Source organism: Bos javanicus, chromosome 14, assembly GCF_032452875.1.
Source record: "Bos javanicus breed banteng chromosome 14, ARS-OSU_banteng_1.0, whole genome shotgun sequence".
In the NCBI taxonomy this organism is placed as follows: Eukaryota; Metazoa; Chordata; class Mammalia; order Artiodactyla; family Bovidae; genus Bos; species Bos javanicus.
In genome coordinates this window covers 4,384,652-4,407,031 of record NC_083881.1, presented here as the reverse complement: position 1 = coordinate 4,407,031, position 22,380 = coordinate 4,384,652, and the positions used below count along the sequence as shown (strand labels likewise).

The 22,380-nt window shown below is 45.4% G+C and overlaps 1 protein-coding gene across 5 annotated transcripts in view; it reads right to left on the bottom strand.

Annotated features, from left to right (window-relative positions):
• FAM135B (family with sequence similarity 135 member B) overlaps positions 1 to 22,380 on the bottom strand; it is a 263,682-nt gene that overhangs the window by 105,819 nt on the left and 135,483 nt on the right. For all 5 annotated transcript variants that reach the window (XM_061438529.1, XM_061438527.1, XM_061438530.1 and 2 more), the window contains exon 3: positions 17,101 to 17,180. In XM_061438529.1, the coding sequence (XP_061294513.1) occupies positions 17,101 to 17,180 (80 nt within the window). The remainder of the gene's footprint in view (positions 1 to 17,100; positions 17,181 to 22,380) is intronic.

Sequence of the window (22,380 nt, the reverse complement as noted above, 5' to 3'; positions counted from 1 at the left end):
AGAATCCACACATCAATGTGGGGACTAATAGCTAAAAGGAAAGCACATAGCTCTATAAACCCATTTCACAGACGAGAATCTACACACAAATACGGGGACTAAGAGCAAAGAGAAAATAACATAGTTCTGTAAATCCATTTCAGAAAGGAACTGGGAGGCTCAAGAAGATGGCAGACCCAGCCCAAGGGCAGAACTAGTATCAGGACCCAGAATTCAACCTCCAAGTCCAGGGCCTTCCTCCCGTCCCACAGTGCCCTCCCTCGATGCTCAGTGGGGCACCAAAGGACTATTTCCAAGGATGCTTTAGTGCCTTTGTGTCTGAGCAAATTCTATAAACGGCATCCAAAACAGCATCCAAAATTCTATAAAGAGCATCCAGGTGACCAGCAGCACCTGGCTGGGTGTCAGCCAACGCTTAGCCAGTTGGCTCCAAAATCAATGCACGCCTAGGCCTAGAGCCTCAGAATTAATTATTGAAGCTTTAGATTCAATTACCAGATGGCCTCTTCTCTCAGGCTCATTTTTCTCAACATCTCCACCCTGGTGAAGAGAGGATAGCGCAAATCCACTGATGTGTGCCATGACCACAATCACCTAACTGGCATGAGCTGGGGTCAGGATGTGGGGGCGGGGGCAGCTCACTGCTGGACGTCCTCCCCCAAGGCTGGGCCACCATAGCAGCACATGTCCAATGATCACAAATGCTCAGTTACATCAGTCCTGTCCGACTCTTTGGGACCCTATGGACTGTAGCCCACCAGGCTCCTCTCTCCATGGGTTTTCTCGAGGCAAGAATACTGGAGCATGTTGCCATGCCCTCCTCCAGGGGATCTTCCCAACCCAGGGATCAAACCTGCATTTCTTATGTCTCCTGCATTGGCAGATGGGTTCTTTACCACTAGTGCCACCTGAGAAGCCCCATGATCACACATTAGCTTCTAAGTGTTTATTTACACGTCTGCATGCATTTCTTGGGATTCAGTCATCCTGTAGTTCATCTCAGCAGCCACTGGACTGGGACTGACAAAAGTAAACCTTTAATGACTAGAGAATTTCAATGACTTTCCCTACTTTATTTTACGGGTTTAACTTCTCCCAGACTAGATCCTTCCCAATGGCTTTGAAATGAAGTCAACTTTCTCTCTTTAGAAATAAAATACAAATAGCCCAAACTCACAGCCCTTCTGGCAACCTCTCTGTCTGCCTCCATGCCATGGCAGTGACACTTACCCAAAGAATGCCCCTACTGACTGTCTCCATTTCTTCATCGTTTTACTCACACTTCAGTGTCTCCCCCAAATATAGTTTCTGGACCCTTCTCACCGCCCAAAGAACTCCTATCAAGGTGATGAATGCTCTACCTGCCTGCAAGATTTTCAGGAAAGTTCTAGTGCACATCGTACTTCAATCCTCAGAAGCATTCTGCAAAGTTGGTCAACTCTTCTTCCTTAAAATACTCTCTTCCCATTGTCTCGGTTAGATCAAGTCCCACCAGTTTCCTCTTGATGCTTGGGTAACTTTCCTCTGCCTCCTTATCACAGCCGCCTCTCTGCCATCCTCAGCATCACTCCCTACCTCCCTTATGGTAGTTGGTGTTACCTTAAATCTTACGGTATCATTGGAGGCATATTGACTGTCTTCTCTTCCAACAGAAGGTAAGCCCTGTGACTGAACTACATTTGCCTGTTTCACGCATTCTCTAAGTCCTGTACATAAAATGTAGCACATAGCCAGCCAACGAAATCTATGCATCTATTAATCACCCAGACTTCTCAACGTTCAAGACCTCTAAGGCCGGTTATCTAGTTGTGATCTTCTGTTTGGATTTTCAAAGGCACCACATACTTAACATGTTCCAAAGTAAATTCATATCCGACTCTTTGCGACCCCATGGACTGTAGCCTACCAGGCTTCTCTGTCCATGGGATTTTCCAGGCAAGAGTACTGGAGTGCGTTGCCATTTCCTTCTCCAAAAGTAAATTCTGCAAACCCCAACTAGAGGGGAAAAAAAATGTTAAACTACCTGTTTCTCATCCGGCGTTCCTTATTTTAGTAAATGGCTCTATGAGCCAGCCTGTCGTGTGAACGAGAAATCTGACAGTCACCATCTCCCTGGCCTTCCATGTGTGATCCTCATTAAATGCTCACTTCTCTCTATCCTAACCACCAACCAACCTGCCCACTCTTAGCTGGCATCACACCTGTACAGTTCAATTGCCTTCAGTCTGCTCAACCTGTCTCTGGTTCCAAAGCTTCACAATGTTTCCAAAGAAGTGTATTTTCGATATGCAAATAGAACCAAGCTGCTCCTCTGCTTCAAACCAGAATAAAGGGAAGGCTTTTTCCCCCTAATATAGTCCTCAAAGCCCACCTGCCTCTGTTTAGCCTCATCACCTTCCAGGCTCCCTAGTTCATTTTCCTGCAGCCACAGTTGAATGCCACCCTCCTTGTCACATCACCTTTGCCCCTGCCGTTCCTTCTCCTTGGTATGACACTTCCCTTCCCTGTAGACCACACCTACTTCCCTGAGACCACACCTACTTCCCTGGAGACCACGCCCACTTCCCTGAGACCACGCCCACTCCCCTGGAGACCACACCCATTTCCCTGGAGACCAGATGCACTTCTGCTCACCGTCTGCTTCCCCAGAAAATGCTCTCTAATCGCCCTAAACATTGTCAAACCTGTGATTACAAGCTCACATAACACAATGCATTTCTCTGAATATTGTGATATTAGCTGATGTAGAACTGACTAATTGAATAATCTCCTACATTAAATCTTCTGCAAAAGATAAGTTCTTTTTGCTCAAATAGACCAAAGAAATCTTCTTTTGTTGACTTTTATTGAATGTGAAATTTTAAAAATATACATTTTTGGCTTGAAAAAAATGTATAAATACTTAAACCTACTGGCTTTTTAATTTTTTTTTAAATTTCTTTCTCCTTTTACCATTACTAAAAATAATAAAAATAGAGAGGTCAAGTTATCTACTTCAAACAAAATTAACACTCACTGTGGCAATGATTCAGAAATGCCTGACTCCTTGATTCTACTGATTTATAAAATCTTTGAGATGGTTTCCTCCTTTGAAAATGGAAACAGAGATAACTTCTCTCCAAAGATTGTTATGAGGATTGATAAAATAGTATTTATGAAATACCTAGCACAGTGCCTGGTATATTCAGTTGCAAAATCAATAGAAATTCATTACTGTCATTGCTACCAATCCATGAAAATATGGGTCATCCATTGGCACATATTTCAGAAGGCTGAGGCAAAGTACATTGACTTCAATGAAGATAAACAAGAACATTCATTTTCAGGAGTCATGACTTTTATCGTGTTTTAAACTTTAATAATATCGACCTGAACTGCTTTAAACCAAGGCAATCAATACTGGAGAACGTGTTCAGGTGAAGCTTTCAAAGAGGATTTAGATGAAAGGGAAAGCATCTTTCAATGAGGTCTGGAAGTGATGTGAATTCTTGGCAATCACCTACTCATCCTTTCACCCATCCATCAGTCCACTGACTCAACATACCCGCACTGGATCACAAAGGTGTGATAGCAGGTGCGTGAGTGGTGTCAGTAAGCGAGTTTCTGTCCTCCTAAGACTTATACTAGGGTAACGGGGAAAAAGAAATGCTCAAGTGACCATTCAGTTATAATGTCATAAATACTGAAAAAACAGAAGCCGAAAGGAATATGGCACACTTAATTTGGAGTGGGGGAAGTGTACCGTCTAAAGGTAAAAAGAGGCATCTTATGGGTTACTAAAATTAAATTTTGACAGAGACCACAACACACCCTGCAAACCAATGTCAAAGGCTAGACTCAAAAGCACAGCTCGCAAATGGAGTGGGTGAGACCACCGATTTAAACTCCTCAGTTAGACTAGGGGAATAATATGGCATCAGGTGGAGAGGGAAGAAAGGGTTTTGGAGAGAGCATCCATACAGTTGTTTGGAGAAAGCTATGCCTGTGAGAGTTGGACTGTGAAGAAGGCTGAGCACCAAAGAATTAATGCTTTTGAGCTGTGGTGTTGGAGAAGACTCTTGAGAGTCCCTTGGACTGCAAGGAGATCCAACCAGTCCATTCTAAAGGAGATCAGTCCTGGGTGTTCACTGGAAGGACTGATGCTAAAGCTGAAACTCCAATACTTTGGCCACCTCATGCAAAGAGTTGACTCATTGGAAAAGACCCTGATGCTGGGAAAGATTGAGGGCAGGAGAAGAAGGGGACGACAGAGGATGAGATGGTTGGATGGCATCACCGACTTAATGGACATGAGTTTGGGTAAACTCCGGCAGTTGGTGATGGACAGGGAGGCCTGGCATGCTGTGGTTCATGGGGTCGCAAAGAGTCGGACACGACTGAGCGACTGAACTGAACTGAACTGATGTCTGTGAAGTCAGTCTCTATTTACACCACTTCCAGTGGAGGAGAGAAAAGAGGAGTAACTTCTTTCAGCCAAAAATAGAGCACCTACTCAAACAGCATGATGTAGACCCCCCATCGGGGGACTGGAGGGCCAGGGCACGTCTGCCTCCTCAGGAAGTTAAGGCCAACCCACTTCTCTGATAGCTCAGTTGGTAAAGAATCCACCTGCAATGCAGGAGACCCCAGTTCTATTCCTGGGGTGGGAAGATCCGCTGGAGAAGGGATAGGCTACCCACTTGAGTATTCTTGGGCTTCCCTTGTGGCTCAGCTGGTAAAGAATCCACCTCCAATGCGGGAGACCTGGGTTTGATCCCTAGGTTGGGAAGATCACCTGGAGAAGGGAAAGGCTACCCATTCCAGTATTCTGGCCTGAAGAATTCCATGGACTGTTTAGTCCATGGGGTCGCAATGAGTCGGACACAACCGAGCAACTTTCACTTTCACTTTCAGGCAGATACACTGAATCACTTTGCCCCTCGCAATGATGCTACAAGGAGGAGCCTGTGGACATGGTGTCACATGTCAGATCTGTGCATACCGGGCCAAATGAAAGATGGATGTCCCTGCCAAGTCAGTTCTGCAGGAGTGCACAGCTGAAATATGGGAGAGAGAACAGGAGGAGGAAAGGAGCTGACGCTTGAACACTGCTGCTGCTTGTAAGGGATGAGCATCACCTAACCGAGTCTTCAAGCAGACCCTGTGAGAGACGTTCTGGTCTTGCTGTTGTTTTCATACGTGGAAATGAGGCACCAGGCACTTGTTTCACTGTTTCAAAGGCGAGGAACCAAGATTTGAACCCGAATAGACTGTAACCACTATTTCATGCTCTTCAATAGGTCTTCCAGGCATAAATATTCATTAAAATAATGACAAACATTTGGCTTATTGCGTCTTTTTTAAAAACGCTGAAAATATTTAGAAAGTAAAATTGAGATGACATGTACAGTATTTTGGGTGGCGCTTCTCAGGTGGTGCTAGTGGTAAAGAACCCACCTGTCTAATTCAAGTGACATAAGAGAAGCGAATCCAATCCCTGGGTCAGAAGACCCCCTGGAGGAGGGCATGGCAACCCAACCCACTCCAGTATTCTTGCCTGGAGAATCCCATGGACAGAGGAGCCTGGTGGGCTACAGTCCTTAGCACCACAAAGAGTCGGACAGGACTGAAGCGATGTAGCATGCATGCACGTACAGCATCCTAAAAGCACATCCATGGGGCACTGGCAGGGCAGCCCCTGAAGGTCTGACTTTGCTACTGCAGCATCTATGGGGGTAATGAGGGCTGAAGGGTGAAGGGAGCGAGGCTGGGAGAAGGGTGAGGCGGGGAAAGAAAACTGAGCATGACCAGAATGGGGTCTGTGAGCTTGGAAGGGACCCAAGAGACATGAGGAAGAGGAGAAAATCTCAAGGGACAGGACTTGAGGTGGGCATGGAAAAGTGGTCCGAGGAGTAGTTCTGCTTCATCCTGCTGGACCAGCTGGGTAGCAAGACCATGCATCAGCACAGCTGACATCTTCCTCCAGCGGATGCTCAGCCCAAGTCTTGCCATCAGCACTGCGGGTGGAGCAGGCAACACACAGGACCCACCAGACTCTGGAGTCCGATTCACTGGGATTGAATCCTGCTGCACGAACCACTACCTGGGGGACCTTGAACCAGTCCTTAGGTGCTCCATATCCAATTTCCTCTTCTGTAAAACAGGGCTTATTCATGTAACTTATCACTAAGGAAAAGTGTGATAATAAAGTACATCCATTCCCATAAATACTAAACACATTTGAAGCATTCTATTTCCTAGCACATAGAAAACACTCCATGATGATTTACTGAAAAGTAGCATTATTATTAAATTGTAGAGGAGACACAGACAATAAATATGTAATAAAACTAGTTGAAGTAGTCTGAAGAAAAATAAAGCAGAATAAGAAATTAAGTTACAACAGGAAATCTTTTTTTTTTTTTAAATGAGCAAGTAGCCTCTCTGAGGAGGTGACATTTGAGCAGAGACCTGACCTGAATTCATTGAGAAAGCAAACCAGGATAAGACTGGGAGAGGAAAGACCAACTTCCAGGGGGAGGGACCCCCAAAGTTCAGAGCTCTGAGTTGGGAATGAGCTTGATATTTAAGGAAGAGTAAGAGCAATGGGAAGAGGGCAAAAGAGGAGTTTAGGGGCAAAGTCAAGGATCAGACCATACGGGGCCACCAGGACCTGCTAAGGACTTTGTATTTTATTCCCAGGTCTGCAAGAAGCAATGTGATGCAGAAGATCTCTCGGCTGGGATCCTGAACCCACCTCTTCCCAGGTGTTCCCATCAGTATCTTCATCTGTAAAGTGGCAATAAGAATAACACCTACCCTGTAGAGTTGTGAGAAGTGAGAAAATGTAACACATGCAAAGAACAGAACCGTGCCCAGCACACAGTAAGCATTCTGGGTCATTATCATCATCATCATCGCCATCATTAGCAGACTGTGAGTAGGGGCCTGATAGTCTGAATTGTCTGTAAAATACATTACCCTGGCTTCTCTGTGAAGGTGATGCAGGCCGGCCTTTGGCAATGGTTGCAATGAGGTGAGTCTGAGAGGGATGGAGAGAAATCGCTGCAATGGACTTGGATGGAACAATTCTCGGGCTGATTTGCAGCAATACGGATGGACCTGGAGATTATCATTACTTCACTTAAGTGGAAAAAGTCAGAAGGAGAAGACGCACACCATGCGATATCACTTACATGTGGGATCTAACATGTGATACAAACGAACTTACTGCTAAACAGAAACAGACCCCCAGACCCGGGAGCAGACTTGTGGGCGCCCAGGGGAGGGATGGGTGGGGAGTCTGAGATGAGCAGATGAAAACTACGATATACAGGATGCATAAACAGCAAGGTCCCAGCGCACAGCACAGGGAACTTTATTCTGCATCCTGCGATAGGCCATAGTGGAAAAGAGCGTGGAAAAGAATGCATGTACTGCATGTGTATCACTGAATCATTTGGCTGAACAGCAGAAATTAACAACTGTAAGTTAGCCATACATCAGGAAAATAATTTAAAAAAAAATTCTAGTCTGGATGGCTTTGTGCATTTAGATTTCCAAGTTTCCCTGAGAATGTGTGTGTCTGGGATCAAGCCAAGTAGTCTTTTAGAAAACCACCATCTACTTAAAGTGGATGTATTATTACAGAAAAAAATAATTATGGAGTAAAGAAAAACAAGCTTTTCCTTCAGGAACATTCTGAGTAAAAGGCCATGCCCTTCAGAGGTCATGCATTCCTCACAGCCTTTCCTATGATCGTCACAAGTAGCTACCAAGACAAAACAGGAAACCCTGTTTCTGTAACTGTCCAAATACCATACAGATATGAAAAGGTAAGACAGCAATTTTCTGTTCATTTTCCTGCCTGAGCAGTTCTAACATCTATCCATCCTCTTATTTGGGGCTGTAATGGAAAGAAAGGCTTATTAGACAGAAGCATGGAGAGCCCATGGGTGGGAAAGCCTGATCCAGTAACCCCTCTCCAGGACAACCTCACTCTGCTTTCAAATGGATATTATTCAAATGGCTGGGCACCTGTGGAGGAATTTTGCTCTGTGTGGAGCTTCAAGTAACATTTTCCTGATATATTTTTTTAACTGGGTGCACAGAAATAGCACCATGAATCAAAGGCACTCTATAAAAGGCTAGAGTGAGCCTGGATGGGGATTTCGAAATGGCTCTGGGGCTCCGCGTGGAGAGTGCAGAAGCTCCAGCAGCAGGAGCTATACCCTTAAGCATGTTTCTCCTCCCTCTATTCCAGAGGTTCTGATGCATCTGACCCTTCCTCTGCGTGCTCCCTTGAATTAAAAAGAAATCCATATGTAAACGGGGCTGCAGACTCCCTCATTCTACACGTGAGAATATTGACAAGACGTGTGTGTGTGCTCAGGGCTGTCCTTCTCTTTGCAACTCAGTGGACTGTATCCTAACACGCTCTTCTGTCCATGGGATTCTCCAGGCAAGAATACTGGAGTGGGTTGCCACGTCCCCCCTTCAGGGAATCTTCCCGAGTTAGGGATCGAACCCTCATCTCCTGCATCTCTTTCACTGGCAGGCATATTCTTTACCACTGTGCCATCTAGGAAGCCCATTTATAGGACAGACTTAATCATTCCTCATGGTAAACAGAGAGCTTATGCCCAAGTCAGGGTAGACATTTAGGAGAGTTTGGACCAAAGAGAAGCAGGCTTCCTGCAGTTTATGGCAGTTATTATTCCACTTGTCTATCAGCCTCAGCCAGCTCAGCAGAAAATATTCCTTTTCATTTCATGATCGCATTGTTCTCCAGAGGAAATGGATAAAAGTGCACCTGTCAGCAGACGGGAAATAAAGACCCTCTGCTGCTTGGGCCCATCCTCAGGGACCTGTCTTTCACATTAAGGTGTTAAGACTTCAGCATCTCTTCTTGTAACTGTAAGTCACCAAAGGAAGAAGACTAAATCATTTAATTATCCATCATTAGCGTCAACTCCTTAGCTGCAATTATGGAATTCTAAGGTTCTGCTCTTGTGTGCCCCCCTGTGAATTTCCTCTTCAGCATTTTATCCACGTATCATTTCATCTTACTCTGAGAGTCTGACTTAGGAGGCGGGGCAGGATGGATCAAGAAACTGACTGCTTGTGAGTCCCGAGGGATCTTGTGAGAGGAGGTCCCTGGGCCACAGTGGGAGAAACTGCAGTGGTTCGAGAGGTCCTGAACAACCCCAGTCCCTGCCACCCGCTCCTGAAGACCCCTCACATTGTTACTCCAAATTCCACACCCCGTGGTCCATTCTCAGACCCTCAGTGACTACTTGGCTGAGTCAGAAAGAAGTTATCCAGCCTTTGTTGCATACTTCAGGGCTTTTTCTAAATAATCATCAGCTTTTTTGGGGGGAAGGGGGACTTCCTTGGTGGCTCAAATGGTAAAGCGTCTGCCTACAATGCGGGAGACCGGGTTCGATCCCTGAGTCAGGAAGATCCCCTGGAGAAGGAAATGGCAATCCACTCCAGTACTATTGCTTGGAAAATCCCATGGACAGAGGAGCCTAGTAGGCTACGGTCTATGGGGTCACAGAGTCAGACACGACTGAGCGACTTCACTTTCACTGTCTTTTTTTTTTTAAACAACTGCTTGACTAGCAAGATCTCAAAACAGTATCCTTTCCCACTGAAATGCTTCCTTTCAAAACAACCTGTTCACTGAGGCTTCAAAAGCTTATTATTATAATTTTTTTAATTGCGTGGAATTCAGCCTCCCCGTTCCTTTCATTAAAGCCCAAGCTCTGCCCTCTGGTCTTTATTACTAACACAATAAGCGTACCTGTTATGCCAACTGTGTCCCAGGCACTCCGGCAGGCACCAGGGAGCCAGAACTGAATAAAGAAGCAACATGGTACCAGGACTCTGGTGTGTAAACGTAAGCGTCAACTTCCACACTGAGGATTAATTTATTCCTATAAGTATATAATGATAATAATAATAATTCCCCTTTATTTTAGAAAAGACTGGGGACTTCCCTGGTGGCCCAGTGGCTAACACTCCGAGCTCCTGATGCAGGGGAATGGGGTTTGATCCCTTGTCAGGGAACTAGATCCCACATGCTGTAACTAAGACTGGCACAGCCAAATAAATACATGTTTTTAAAGTAAATAAATAAAAATAAAAAAGACTGGAATGACTGCATATAATATAGGTACACTACCATGCAATGTTCTTTTCATTAGCCACTGTCTTCTGCCATGTGAAAACTTCTGCATGAAGCTTCTAAGGATGAGACGTTCACCACTTCTGAAGATAATAACATCAGAAGCTGGGCATCTGGAGGCTCAAGAGCTCCAGAAACAGTGCCTGACACATAGAAGGCGGCAGAGAAACAGGTACTGAATAAACCATAAAACCCATCAGGACTAACATTTCAGTCCGTGTAAATTTCACCCAAGTCTGCTGATTCCAGCTTTTGTAATAAAACTAAAAATAGCCAGCATTTACTGAGGGTTTAGGATGGCAGGCTCCCCTCTAAGCACTTATATGTATTCCTATTAAAATGCTCACAACCCCATGAAGAAGTTACTGTTATTAATATTATTACCATTGCCATTTTACAGAGAAGGAACATGAGACACAGGAAGGTTAGAACCGAGTCCAAGGTCACACAAGGTGTGCGGGATGCAGCTGCCTGCTTCTCTAGCCTGTGTGTGGGGTCTAGAGATAAAGACTGTTCTCTCTTTCATCAGCAACAGGCATGTGTATCTGATGCATGTGTCTTCTCTGGTTTACGCTTCCAGGGCCCTGCCCTCTCCCTCACCTTTCTCTCCAGGTGTGTCTCCCTGAAACACGGTTCCCCAGGTGCAAGGTGTGCCCACCCAGATGTGGGTGCACCCTGGTGGTGCTGCAGCCTGAGCGGGGGTGGGGGGGCAGCAGGGGGCCCAGGAGCCTTGTTCAGCTGGGAGGGAGGCACCCGGGCAGCTGAGGCTGTGCAGACCTGGTGGCGGGACTCTGCCCACTTTCTGAACACAGAGAGATTTGCACTGATGACCTGGACCGAAGGCAGGACACCTGGAAGTCAGGTGTGCTCACAGAAGACCGGCCAGGAAGATGGCAGTCAAGCCTTCCCAGGGAGGCTGCCTTGAGGTCACAGCCCCCACACACACACCTTGTCATTCGTGATTGTCACTCACCCTTCAGTTTCCCACCCCAGTCCTGGAGCTCCAGGAAAGCAGCCTCAGCCATCCAGCTCTGTGTTAACTGTGCCTCACACACAGCCAGCTCTAGGAACCAGGGTCTGATGCTTTGTAAGTACCTCTGCTGGAAGCTCATTAAATGTGGGGTAGACAGATTAGGGGACTCCTCCTGACAAATGTGGTACAAAGGTGACCGAGAACATTATGTTCTGATGAGCGGGTATACGTGCAGGCTCCCAGGCGACAGGAAGCCCATTAAATACCCCCACACAGTACTTTCACTGATGCCCCAGATGGTCCTTCAGGGTCATTTCTATAGAGGCTGCTGGCACAGGGTCACCCGGAACGCAGGGGAACGCAGGTTTGGCTGACTCCACACCCTGCCTCCCATGTGATAAGGAGCAGCTGTACCACTTCTAGTGGTTTCAGGGGACAGATGATGAAGAGCAGATGCAGAGATGAGGACCTGTGCACAGGTGGTTTAGCACACATGTGTCCCATGAGACTGGGGAAGCAGGGACCCAGGGCAGGGAAAGCGGGGAAGGCAGGCAGAGGCGCATCTCAGCAAAGGTCCCCACGAAGGGAGCGCCAGCCTGCTCCTGCAGGGGAGGGAACTACATCTCAGCCTGTCCCATCCCCCGACAGGAGCACACCTCCACACACGTGCACTGATAATCACAGGCTCGTGGCAAGGGCTAGAGGTGGGGATGGGGGACGCTGGGCTTCAAACTCCCAGGCAAGTTCAGATCCCAGACAGCGTGCTCCCGGGAGCCTGGGGCTGGGTCCTCCAATGCAGAGTCCCAAATGCAGGTCCCCAGAGCAAAGGGGCAGGGGAATTGCATGAGACGGGGAGGGACACACGTGTGTACAGGCAGTGAGGATGCTCAGACAGGGAATGAGTGATTCTCACAGGGACAGGGATCACTGCAGAGAACCAACACAAATCCTTTCTGCCAGTTGAGTGGGCTAGAGGGGTGGAAGGTGAGGAAGAAAGGGACAGGCATTAAAAACCAGTGTGTGTGTGTGTGTGTGTGTGTGTGTGTGTGTGTTCAGTCGCTCAGTTGTGTCCAAGTTTGCAACCCCTGTAGACTGCAGCCCAAGCTCCTCAGTGCATTAAATTTTCCAAGCAAGAATAATGGAGGGGGTTGCCATTTCCTCCTCCAGGGGATCTCCCTGACCCAGGGATCAAACCTGCACCTCCCACACTGACAAGCAGATTCCTTATCCACCTGGGAAGCCCATTAAGTCAAAGCAGAGAGGGATGAACCAGGGTACAAGAGACTGAAGGAATCTTCCCAAAGAGGGACCTTGGAGGTTGAGCAGACTTTAAGATTTGATCTCAAGGACAAAGATGGACAACAATTCTGGCTTGGACCCCCAGGGAGCTGATCACTGAACCAGCTGGCAGAGCAGATTCACAGTCTACACTGGGAGTCCAAGGCGAGGGGCCCTGGCTTCAGAGTTTCCGAGATGACTTTTGTGAGGAGCAGAGGTGCCAACATCCTTCAGGTCTGGACTCCTCCAGACGTGTCCTTCTTGAGCAGCGCTCTCCTCCAACCCCAGGAGGGCACTCGCAGCCTAGGAGCGGGGGCGTTTTTACCTGATTAATACTGTCCATGAAAACAGGCATATTTGGTATTTAGCTGCACTTTAATGGGCTCTGAAAAGAAATTAGTTTGATTCATTTGAAGAATAAACGTCTCTCCCCACCCCTTACACGGTGAAACTCTTAAAAGCTTTCACTTAATGAAAATGTAAATTACCTCTCAAAACATTACTAAAACTAATCATGGCAATTTTTTCATGCTTCCACAATTTACTGCTCATCCTTTTCTCTTGCTTTGATGAGCAGTGACTAGCAGATGTCTGTTTGTGCCGAACCACTTAACACAGCCTCAGTAAGTTTAAGCAGTGTCCCTCCCCCATATATGACTTAACTGATCATCCCCCAAAGAGAAAATAATATTTTTTGACATCTCCAGGTAGGAAGGGTTGCAAAACCTATTAAATAGCATCACTTGGGTGAAAGGAAACAGCCAAGGGTAAGTATACATAACATTCATTCACAGACAATTACCTGTAACCCTGAACTCAGAAAACAAATCTGTGAAACCCACAAAATGCAAGCCTTCAAATCAAGCAGAATCACATTAAAAAAAAAAAATTCTTACTTCTGGTTTCTCTTCCTAGAATACTGTAACCCTCATGTTTTTATTCACCATCATTCATCTCTGTATCTCTCAACGCTTAGGATTTTGGCTTATAGGAGGAATCTGAAAAGTTTTGGAAGAGCTAGAGCCATCCTGGCTTCAGTGAAACATTAGAGGATCACCTACAATTTTTACTTTTGTATTTTTGGTGATGACCAAGATCCAGTGGCCTTTAGAATCGTACTGACATCTAAGCCCAAACCATGCACACATCCACATCCACAGAAAACAAGCTCCCTTGATGCCCTGCACCCAGTGCCGTGAACAGAGGAATGCACTGTCGCCGTGGGGGTGTATTCACCTCTTTACACACATGTCCCTACTGTAATGCGGGGGTCTTTCTAGAAGGCCTGGGGAGGATAACTCTTACCTGGTGCAAGCTCAGAGACTGTTCTAGTCTATTCCACAAGATACGTTGCTAACTCAGACAAGAAGGAGCCATCCATTTACCTGAGCAATTTTTCCCAAGTCACCTTTTTAAAAAGTATTGAGAAAAGAAACATTGTAGTATATCAATTATGACTACATTTCCCAGGGGAAGTTACTATTTTTTCTTATTCACAAAATGAAATCATAAACACCGACCTTGGAAAACCCAATGAGAAAGTAAGTCCCATCCAGAGAAGCAGAATCTAAATCTAAACCTGCGTAATTAAAGCACATTTCATATCATATGGCTACCAGAGAAGGAACATATTTTCAAAGAGAACAAGACTGCATAATTCTGCCCCTTAATTTACGCGGCAACATTCTCCGTGTGAACAGCACTGGGTTTATGGCTTCCTAGTGCTTTAGTTTCCAGTACTCTTGCCTGGAGAATCCCATGGACGGAGGAACCTGGTGGGCTGCCGTCTATGGGGTCGCTAAGAGTCGGACACGACTGAGCGACTTCACTTTCACTTTTTACTTTCATGCACTGGAGAAGGACATGGCAACCCACTCCAGTGTTCTTGCCTGGAGAATCCCAGGGACGGGGGAGCCTGGTGGGCTGCTGTCTATGGGGTTGCACAGAGTCGGACACGACTGAAGAGACACAGCAGCAGCAGCAGCAGCAGTGCTTTTGTGTCATCTGGCTGTGCCTTGGGAGACAAAAATCTCATCTCAGCCTCCACCTCTACTGTATTAATTACTGTGACACTTCTGTCTCCCCATGAAGACTGGGTGCTTCCAGAGCAGGAAAGCATCTCCTCATCCCCAGAATGCGTTCCACAACACCAACTTGCAGCAGATGCTACTAAGTAAACAACTGTTGAACGTGTAAGAGCATCACTGACTCTTGCTGGTGGTCACTGTGAGCTTACTATGGGTCAGGACCATTCTAGTCATTTCCTTGCATAATTCATTCAAACCTGAACACAAACCTATGAGGTAGGGACCTTCTACCAGCCCAACTTTATAGATGAAGAATCCAAGAAATCATACAGGTGAACTAACTTTTCTAAATCCAGAAGGCTGAGAAGTGTCAGAAGCAGGAATTGAACCTGGAAATTTTGGAATGTGCGGCCTGTACCACTCCTGAATTCTGCCTCACTAGACACAATGAGTTTTTCCTATTTCTATTTTAAAGCAATTATCCTGCAATTAATAATAATTTTCCAAAAAAATTTAAAAATAATTTTAAAAATTTTTGAAAAAGGTTCTGTTTCTGACCTGGGACATTTCCTTTAATAACCTCTATAACATGTAAAGTGCCCTTTACATTTATAATCTCTAAGATACACAACCATACAAAATCGATGGGATGCAGCAAAAGCAGTTCTTAGAGGGACATTCATAGCAATATAGGCCTTATTTAAGAAAGAAGAAAGATCTCAAACAACCTAACCCACCACCTAAAAGAATTAGAAAAAGAAGAACGAAGAAAACCAAAAGTTAGCAGAAGAAAGTAGATAATAAAGATCAGAGAGGAAATAAATAAAATAGAAATTTTTTAAAAATCAGTAAGACCAAGATCTGGTTCTTTGAAAGGGTAAACAAAATGCACAATCCTCTGGCCAGGCTCACCAAGAAGAAAAGACAGGCCCCAAACAAGCAAAAACAGACATATAATGTGTAAGACAAAGCCCTACAGAGGACGGATATTTATCCTCATGTTTCAGGTGAGGAAGTGAAGCTCAAATTGTCAAGGCCTGGGATCACATGACTAGTCATGCAGCATCAGGGTTCAAGCGTCCTACTTCCTCAGTCAACTCCACGAACCTTCTTCTGGCAGAAGCTACAGTGGGAGGAGGCATAATACAGCTGGCAGCACAGGGGGAACCCGCAGGCACCTGAATGAGCACAGGACATAGGCGAGGGGGTGACCTCCAGTCTCGGATGCCTGACATTCCCCGGAGAAAGGAGGAGTGAAGAGCGGAGGAGAAGGACCTCCTTGGAAATGTGGGGGTTTGACTACTACTTACTGCTTAACTCTATGCAGAGTCAGGGGAGAAGCTAGTGGTCTCCAGGGTCTTTCTCTTTCTGAATCATAGGCCCCAGCCAGCCTGTTGCCCATAAACTACTGGCCTCCCTGGCTTGCCCCTTGCATGGTCCACGTAAGCTCCCTCTACCCTGCATCTCCCACACCTCCCCCAAGGAGGAGCTAAACAGACCACCACATCTACCCTAACTTTGCAGTCATTCAACTGCTACAACTCTACTCGCCATAATATCACTGCCAACAACGGGGTAATATAATTGCCAAGGCAACCCAAAATTAATTTTTGGAAATGTAGCTATGAATGACCAGAACTCTTGACCTTACTAAATTTGATTTCTACAGTATTCTTGGCTACCTTGTAGAGTGAAAGTCAAGCAGCTTTTACACTGTTCTGTCTTTTTGTCTCCTTACCTTCTCTGTCTTCCATTCCAAACTATGTCTCCTCCTTCTTAAGGTCTGGTTGATCTATATATACATTCTCCCAAACTTACTAATGCAAATACTTCTGCCAGAATATAATCTTGATGTCTAGCTTTACTTTTTATGTAATAAGTTCTGTATTTCTGACTCAATGCTATCACATTGAACTTGCTGATCGCCTGGGATACCTAACTAATGCTCCAAGGTTAGAACCTGGATTGTCCTTGGCAATCCTTCTTCCCAAGGAGGATTGCCTTTGACTTCTTATTGTGCACAGAAAGTGCTACCACACCTGCCTACTGACTCAGTCCCATACACTGAGCAGATTATTAACTCCTCTTTGACAGCAGGCTTCTTACCTACCAGCTAGATGCCATTTCCCATCCTCTTCCTCCCTGGTTTGATTTTAGCCAACCTCTACAGCCAGGTTTGGGGCTTCCCAGGTATCTCAGTGGTAAAGAGTCGATCTGCCAATGCAGGAGACCCAAGAGACTCAGGTTCGATCCCTGGGTCAGGAAGATCCCCTGGAGGAGGAAATGGTAACCCACTCCAGTATTCTTGCTCAGAACATTCCATGGACAGAGGAGCCTGGCAGGCTACAGTCCATGGAGTCATAAAGAGTCAGACACACCTGAGCAACTGAGCCTGCATTCACAGCCAGGATTATCCTCAGATACCAGCCGCTCCTAGGAGAGTTTTTTGTTTTTTTGTTTTCTTTTAGTCAGGTCCCCTTTGCAATAACACAGGGCCAAAGCAACAGTGGGTCTACGTTTCCAAAATCCACTTATTCAACAATCAACAATGGTTCACTGAGTGCCTCTATGTGCCCTGCTAAGCCCTGGTTTACAGTGATAAATGAAGGCTTACCAGTGGGCAGCAAGTGCCCCACTGTTATCCTCCTGCTCACCTGTCTGCCCAACGATGGAGGCGCTCAGTCTGTGGGGGATCCTTGAGGACACCTTCAAGGTCACTCGGATCTGATAATACCTAAGAAAAGAACAGAGGACAGGCTGCTGAATATCGGACTTATTATTGCCTGCTTCTAAAAACACCTAGACTTAATCCTAAAGACTGTAGGCAACAGGCTAGTTTCTGGATGGCATGCATGATCGTCTAGCATCAGAGAGAGATTTATTTTGCCAGCACTGTCAGGGAGGGATGAGATGGGCCAAGATGGAGACAGGAAGTTGAGTACATCTGAGGATCCTATGAGACACAGAAAAGGTTGTGGTAATAGAAATAGGAACAAGGGAGCGATAAGTCATATGCCACAGGTACGTTATGAGAGATGGCTTGTCTTTAGGTGAAAAAGTCCATTTTACAGAAAATAGGATTTGAGTGTGTGATGGACAATCCATACACGAACTGAACTGCTATCACATTGCAACACAAATATTTCCTTTAGAAACACAGCAGCTGAGCTGCCAGTCCTGGGGGTATCAGCGAACAATGTCAACAGTATATTTCTACACTCTAGGTTTTATCATGTCACCCCCATTTCTAGATTCGGTCATTGCAGAATGTCGAGCAGGTTCCCATGCTGTCGGGAGACTCTTATTTGTCCTCTTCTGCCACATGTGCTGAAGCATGTTTGGAAGTTCTGCACCTCGCAATTAACGATCCTTTCATTTGCAGGAACATGTCTGGCCTATCATTGTCCTCCCCTTCCACTGTTTTCAAACCCATTGGGTAAAAGACTTTGAATGAAGCAAACTGAAATAGAAGTAAAATAGACTATGAACACGCATCAGTTTCTCATGGCTCACTGAACTCACAGCTGGGAGCTATTCTGCGACTGAGTCCGTTGCATGTGAATACAGTCAGAGAAGGTCCCTGTTGATGCGTTCATGGGTATACGGTGATCCAAGGAGACCGAGAGCAGAGAACACAGGCACTGCACTCATGCAGCTTGGGTGACGTCACGTGAGAGCTGGGTGACTCTGAGGACATCACACACCTTCTCTGAGCTGTTTGTATCTGTAAAATGAGGTCTCCTGCATTGCAGGCAGATTCTTTACCCCCTGAGCCACCAGGGTAGCCCCAAAAGAAAGAAAGAAAAAGATCTGTCATAACTTCTGCTTCCAGGAAATATGGAGTAGACATATTTTTCCCTGTTCTCACTAACCATAGCCAAAAGTTCTACACAGTGTACAGAAAAAGAAACAAAAGGAGGTTCTCAAAGGTGAAGAAGAAAGCAAACCGTCTAGGACCTCAAGGTCCAAGGAAAGGCATGGTGGTGGGTTTTCTGGATATTCTTTTGCCTCACAAACTTCTCACTGTAGTTCATCTGTTATTCCTCTCTACAGCACATTTAAAAAACAATGGTTTTTAATCTCGAGGAAGCTGAATTCACCATTTTTTATGGGTAATGTGTTTTGTGTCAGGTTTAAAAACTCTGCTTAGTTCTAGATCCCAAAACTCCTCTATTTTGTTTTCCTAAAAGCTTTCTATTTTTCATTGAGGTCTATGATCCACTTTGAGGTCATTTTTACATGAGGAGTGAGATAAGCTAAGTTTCTGTTTCGTCTTATTGGGGCCTATGGGTGTCCGGTTGCTTCAGGACTATTTATTGGAAAGGCTTTATAGAATTACTTTTGAAACTTTGTCAAGGATCTCCAGGGTGACCTCTGACTGCTGTGTGGGGCTACAGGTCCAGGCTCCCCATGTGGTCTGTGTTTAAACCAGGCCAGGTGGAGTTCTGGTTCCCATCACCGCCTGCTCGTAGGGAAAACCTAGCTCTCTATTTGAGACCTTCTCTTGCTGGCGGAGAGGGGGGAGGTGCTTGTTACAGCCTGGCAACATTGGACATCCAGGGTCCCACTCGGCCTTTGCTGGTGTGGGTGGAGGTCAAGCCACAGTTTTTCCTATGCTGCTTGGCTCATACAGAACTACTATTGTCAAAACTTTTCTGTCTTGCTGGGCTGCTTCCTGTTTAAAAACAGAGACATTACTTTGTCAACAAAGGTCCGTCTAGTCAAAGCTATGGTGTTTCCAGTAGTCATGTATGGATGTGAGAGTTGGACTATAAAGAAAGCTGAACACTGAAGAATTGATGCTTTTGAACTGTGGTGTTGGAGAAGACTCTTGAGTCCCTTGGACTGCAAGGAGATCCAACCAGTCAATCCTAAAGGAAATCAGTCCAATATTCATTGGAAGGACTGATGCTGAAGCTGAAACTCCAATATTTTGGCCACCTGATGTGAAGAACTGACTCATTGGAAAAGACCCTGATGCTGGGAAAGATTAAAGGCAGGAAGAGAAGGGGACCACAGAGGATGAGATGGTTGGATGGCATCACCGACTCAATGGACATGAGTTTGAGTAAACTCTGGGAGTTGGTGATGGACACGGAAGCCTGGTGTGCTGCGGTCCATGGGGTCACAAAGAGTCAGACGTGACTGAGCGACTGAATGAACTGCAGCTGCTTCCTTCCTGGTCCTGTGTCTCAAGAAAGCAGACATTTTTGGTTGGAGCTTTTATTTTGATATTTAAAATGGCCTCTGAGTATAGAGCTAAAGTGCTGTCTAGTGTCCCTAAAAGCAAGAAGCCTGCGATGTGCCGGACACAGAAAAGAGGGTGTTCAGGTAGGCTTCACTTAGGAATGAGTTACACTGCTGTCAGCCATGAGTTCAATGTTAATGAATCAGATGAATATATTTGTATAGGCAGATACATATATATGTATATATGCTACACTGTGCTTAGTCGTTCAGTCATGTCCGACTCTTTGGAAACCCATGGGCTGTAGCCCACCAGGCTCCTCTGTCCATAGGGATTCTCCAGGCAATAATACTGAAGTGGGTTGTCATACCCTCCTCCAGGCAATCTTCCCAACCCAGGGATCAAACTCATGTCTCCTGCATTGCAAGTGAATTCTTTACCTTCTGAGCCACCAGGGAAGCACAAGAATACTGGAGTAGGTAGCCTATCCCTTCTCCAGGGGAACTTCCTGACCCAGGAATTGAACTGGGCTCTCCTGCATTTCCACCCCACTCCAGTACTCTTGCCTGGAGAATCCCATGGACGGAGGAGCCTGGTGGGCTGCAGTCCATGGGATTGCGAAGAGTCGGACATGACTGAGTGACCTCACTTTCAGTTTTCACTTTTTATGCATTGGAGAAGGAAATGGCAACCCAATCCAGTGTTCTTGCCTGGAGAATCCCATGGATGGGATAGCCTGGTGGGCTGCCACCTATGGGGTCGCACAGAGTCGGACATGACTGAAGTGACTTAGCAGCAGTAGCAGCAGCAGCAGCTCCTGCATTTCAGGTGGATTCTTTAACAGCTGAGCTACCAGGGAAGCCCATGTAAAGGCACATATATATACACACTTATTTTAGGTGTTTCCACATACAGCTATAAACAGAAACACACCTAAACAAGCTATATATTGATCAGGTGATGAGAACATGACCAGAGGCTGTCAGGAACATAACCCTGTGTTTCTGCTAGGATCTTTTACCACCATGATGAAATCCAGAGAGGAAGCATCTGAGTCAGAGAGACAGAGGCAGAGGGGAAGGTTCTTGCGCTGTCTACAGCAGACAGTTGCTACTTAGCAATAGTTAATGACCACTGTGCAGAAATGCTGGCTGTGTAATGCTAGACCGTTTTATTTTTCCAAGGAAGACAGTAATTCAGATTTTTAATAAACCATTTTAAAATTTTTGAATGTTGGTTCATAAATCAATGCCAATGCCAAGAGCAACAGCAAAAACAATTAGCAGCAGCAACCACAGCCACCGTGTTAACAATAAAGCCCTGTGCTGACAAGATAAAATACACTTGCAGGCTGAATCTCCATGGGCCAGCAATTGGCAAACTCTGATTTATACAAATATAAGATGTCACTTTTAGTGTTTCTATAATAAAAGACCAATGCATTTTAATAATTTCATCATCAAAGGAAGAGGCACAAATCCTACCACCACCACCAGCAGCAGCAGTTGTAATATTCAAATGGTTTCCTCTCCAAACATAAAATGGGTCAATTATTGCCAGAGGCTATGCATTGCTTTTCTGTTGGATTATGCTCAGAGCAGTTACAATAATGCTCAAGCTTTATTAAGCATCTCTGTGCTAGGACTTATCCTAGGAACTCTCATGTATGTATTCTTGTTTGGTCCTCCACAAAGGCTTCATAGGGCTTTCCTGGTGGCTCAGTGGTAAAGAATCCACCTGCCAATGGAGGAGATGTAAGTTTGATCCTTGGGTTGGGAAGATCCCCTGGAGGAGGAAACGGCAACCCACTCCAGTATTCTTGTCTGGGAAATCCCATGAACAGAGAAGCCTGGTGGGCTACAGTCCATAGGATTGCAAAAAAGTCACACAGGACTTAGCGACTAAGCAATAAAGTCTTTGTAAAAGAAAACATTATCTCAAGTGTCAACCAAAGAAGACACTGAGTTTTGGAGGACTCAAACTACTTAGCTAAAGTAGTTAAGTTAGCAAAAAGCAAAGAGGTTCTAACTTGAGAAACAACAGTAATTTGTTTTTGCCTATTATATCTGATAAGAGTCATATTTGTTGCACAAATTATAATTCTTTTGTTATCAACTCCGGAGCATTATCTGAATTGTGCTCCTTAAAAGCGCTAATGGTACTGAACCTTATTTCCAGGAACTAGTCATCTTGAACTTCAGATGTTTTATAGGCATATGTTGAAAGAAACAGGTTTCAATTAAGTTGGCCCATTTGGCTTCTGTCTTGATTACACAGAATGTTTCCATCCCTTTAGCAATTATCTTTTTTCTGAAAACAAGTTTCTGTCAGGCCATAAACTCATAAACCATGACATCTATGACATAGATGGTTTTGTTTGATTCTTTCAGGAAATCTTTGCTGCACTTCCTGTGACTTCCATCTTCAAGATTAGAAAACGAAAGCTAGAAATGAAGGCATCTGTCCAAGTTCACATATTCAGTAAATAATGTTAGTGCATCTCCTAGACCTTATTGCTTCAAATAGATATACTTTAACCATTTTAAAGTCACCTTCTTCCAGTTGTGATGACTCAAGGAAGACCCCATGAAGAAGGGAGTAGTTAGCACCAATCCTTGGGGAATGAACAAGCAGTAGGAGAAGATGGGAGTAAGTACCAGTCAGAAGAGATGGAGAAGATAAGACCAGGAAGCGAAAACCTTCAGACTACATGCCGGTATATTTGAACAGTCTAGATTTGCAAAGG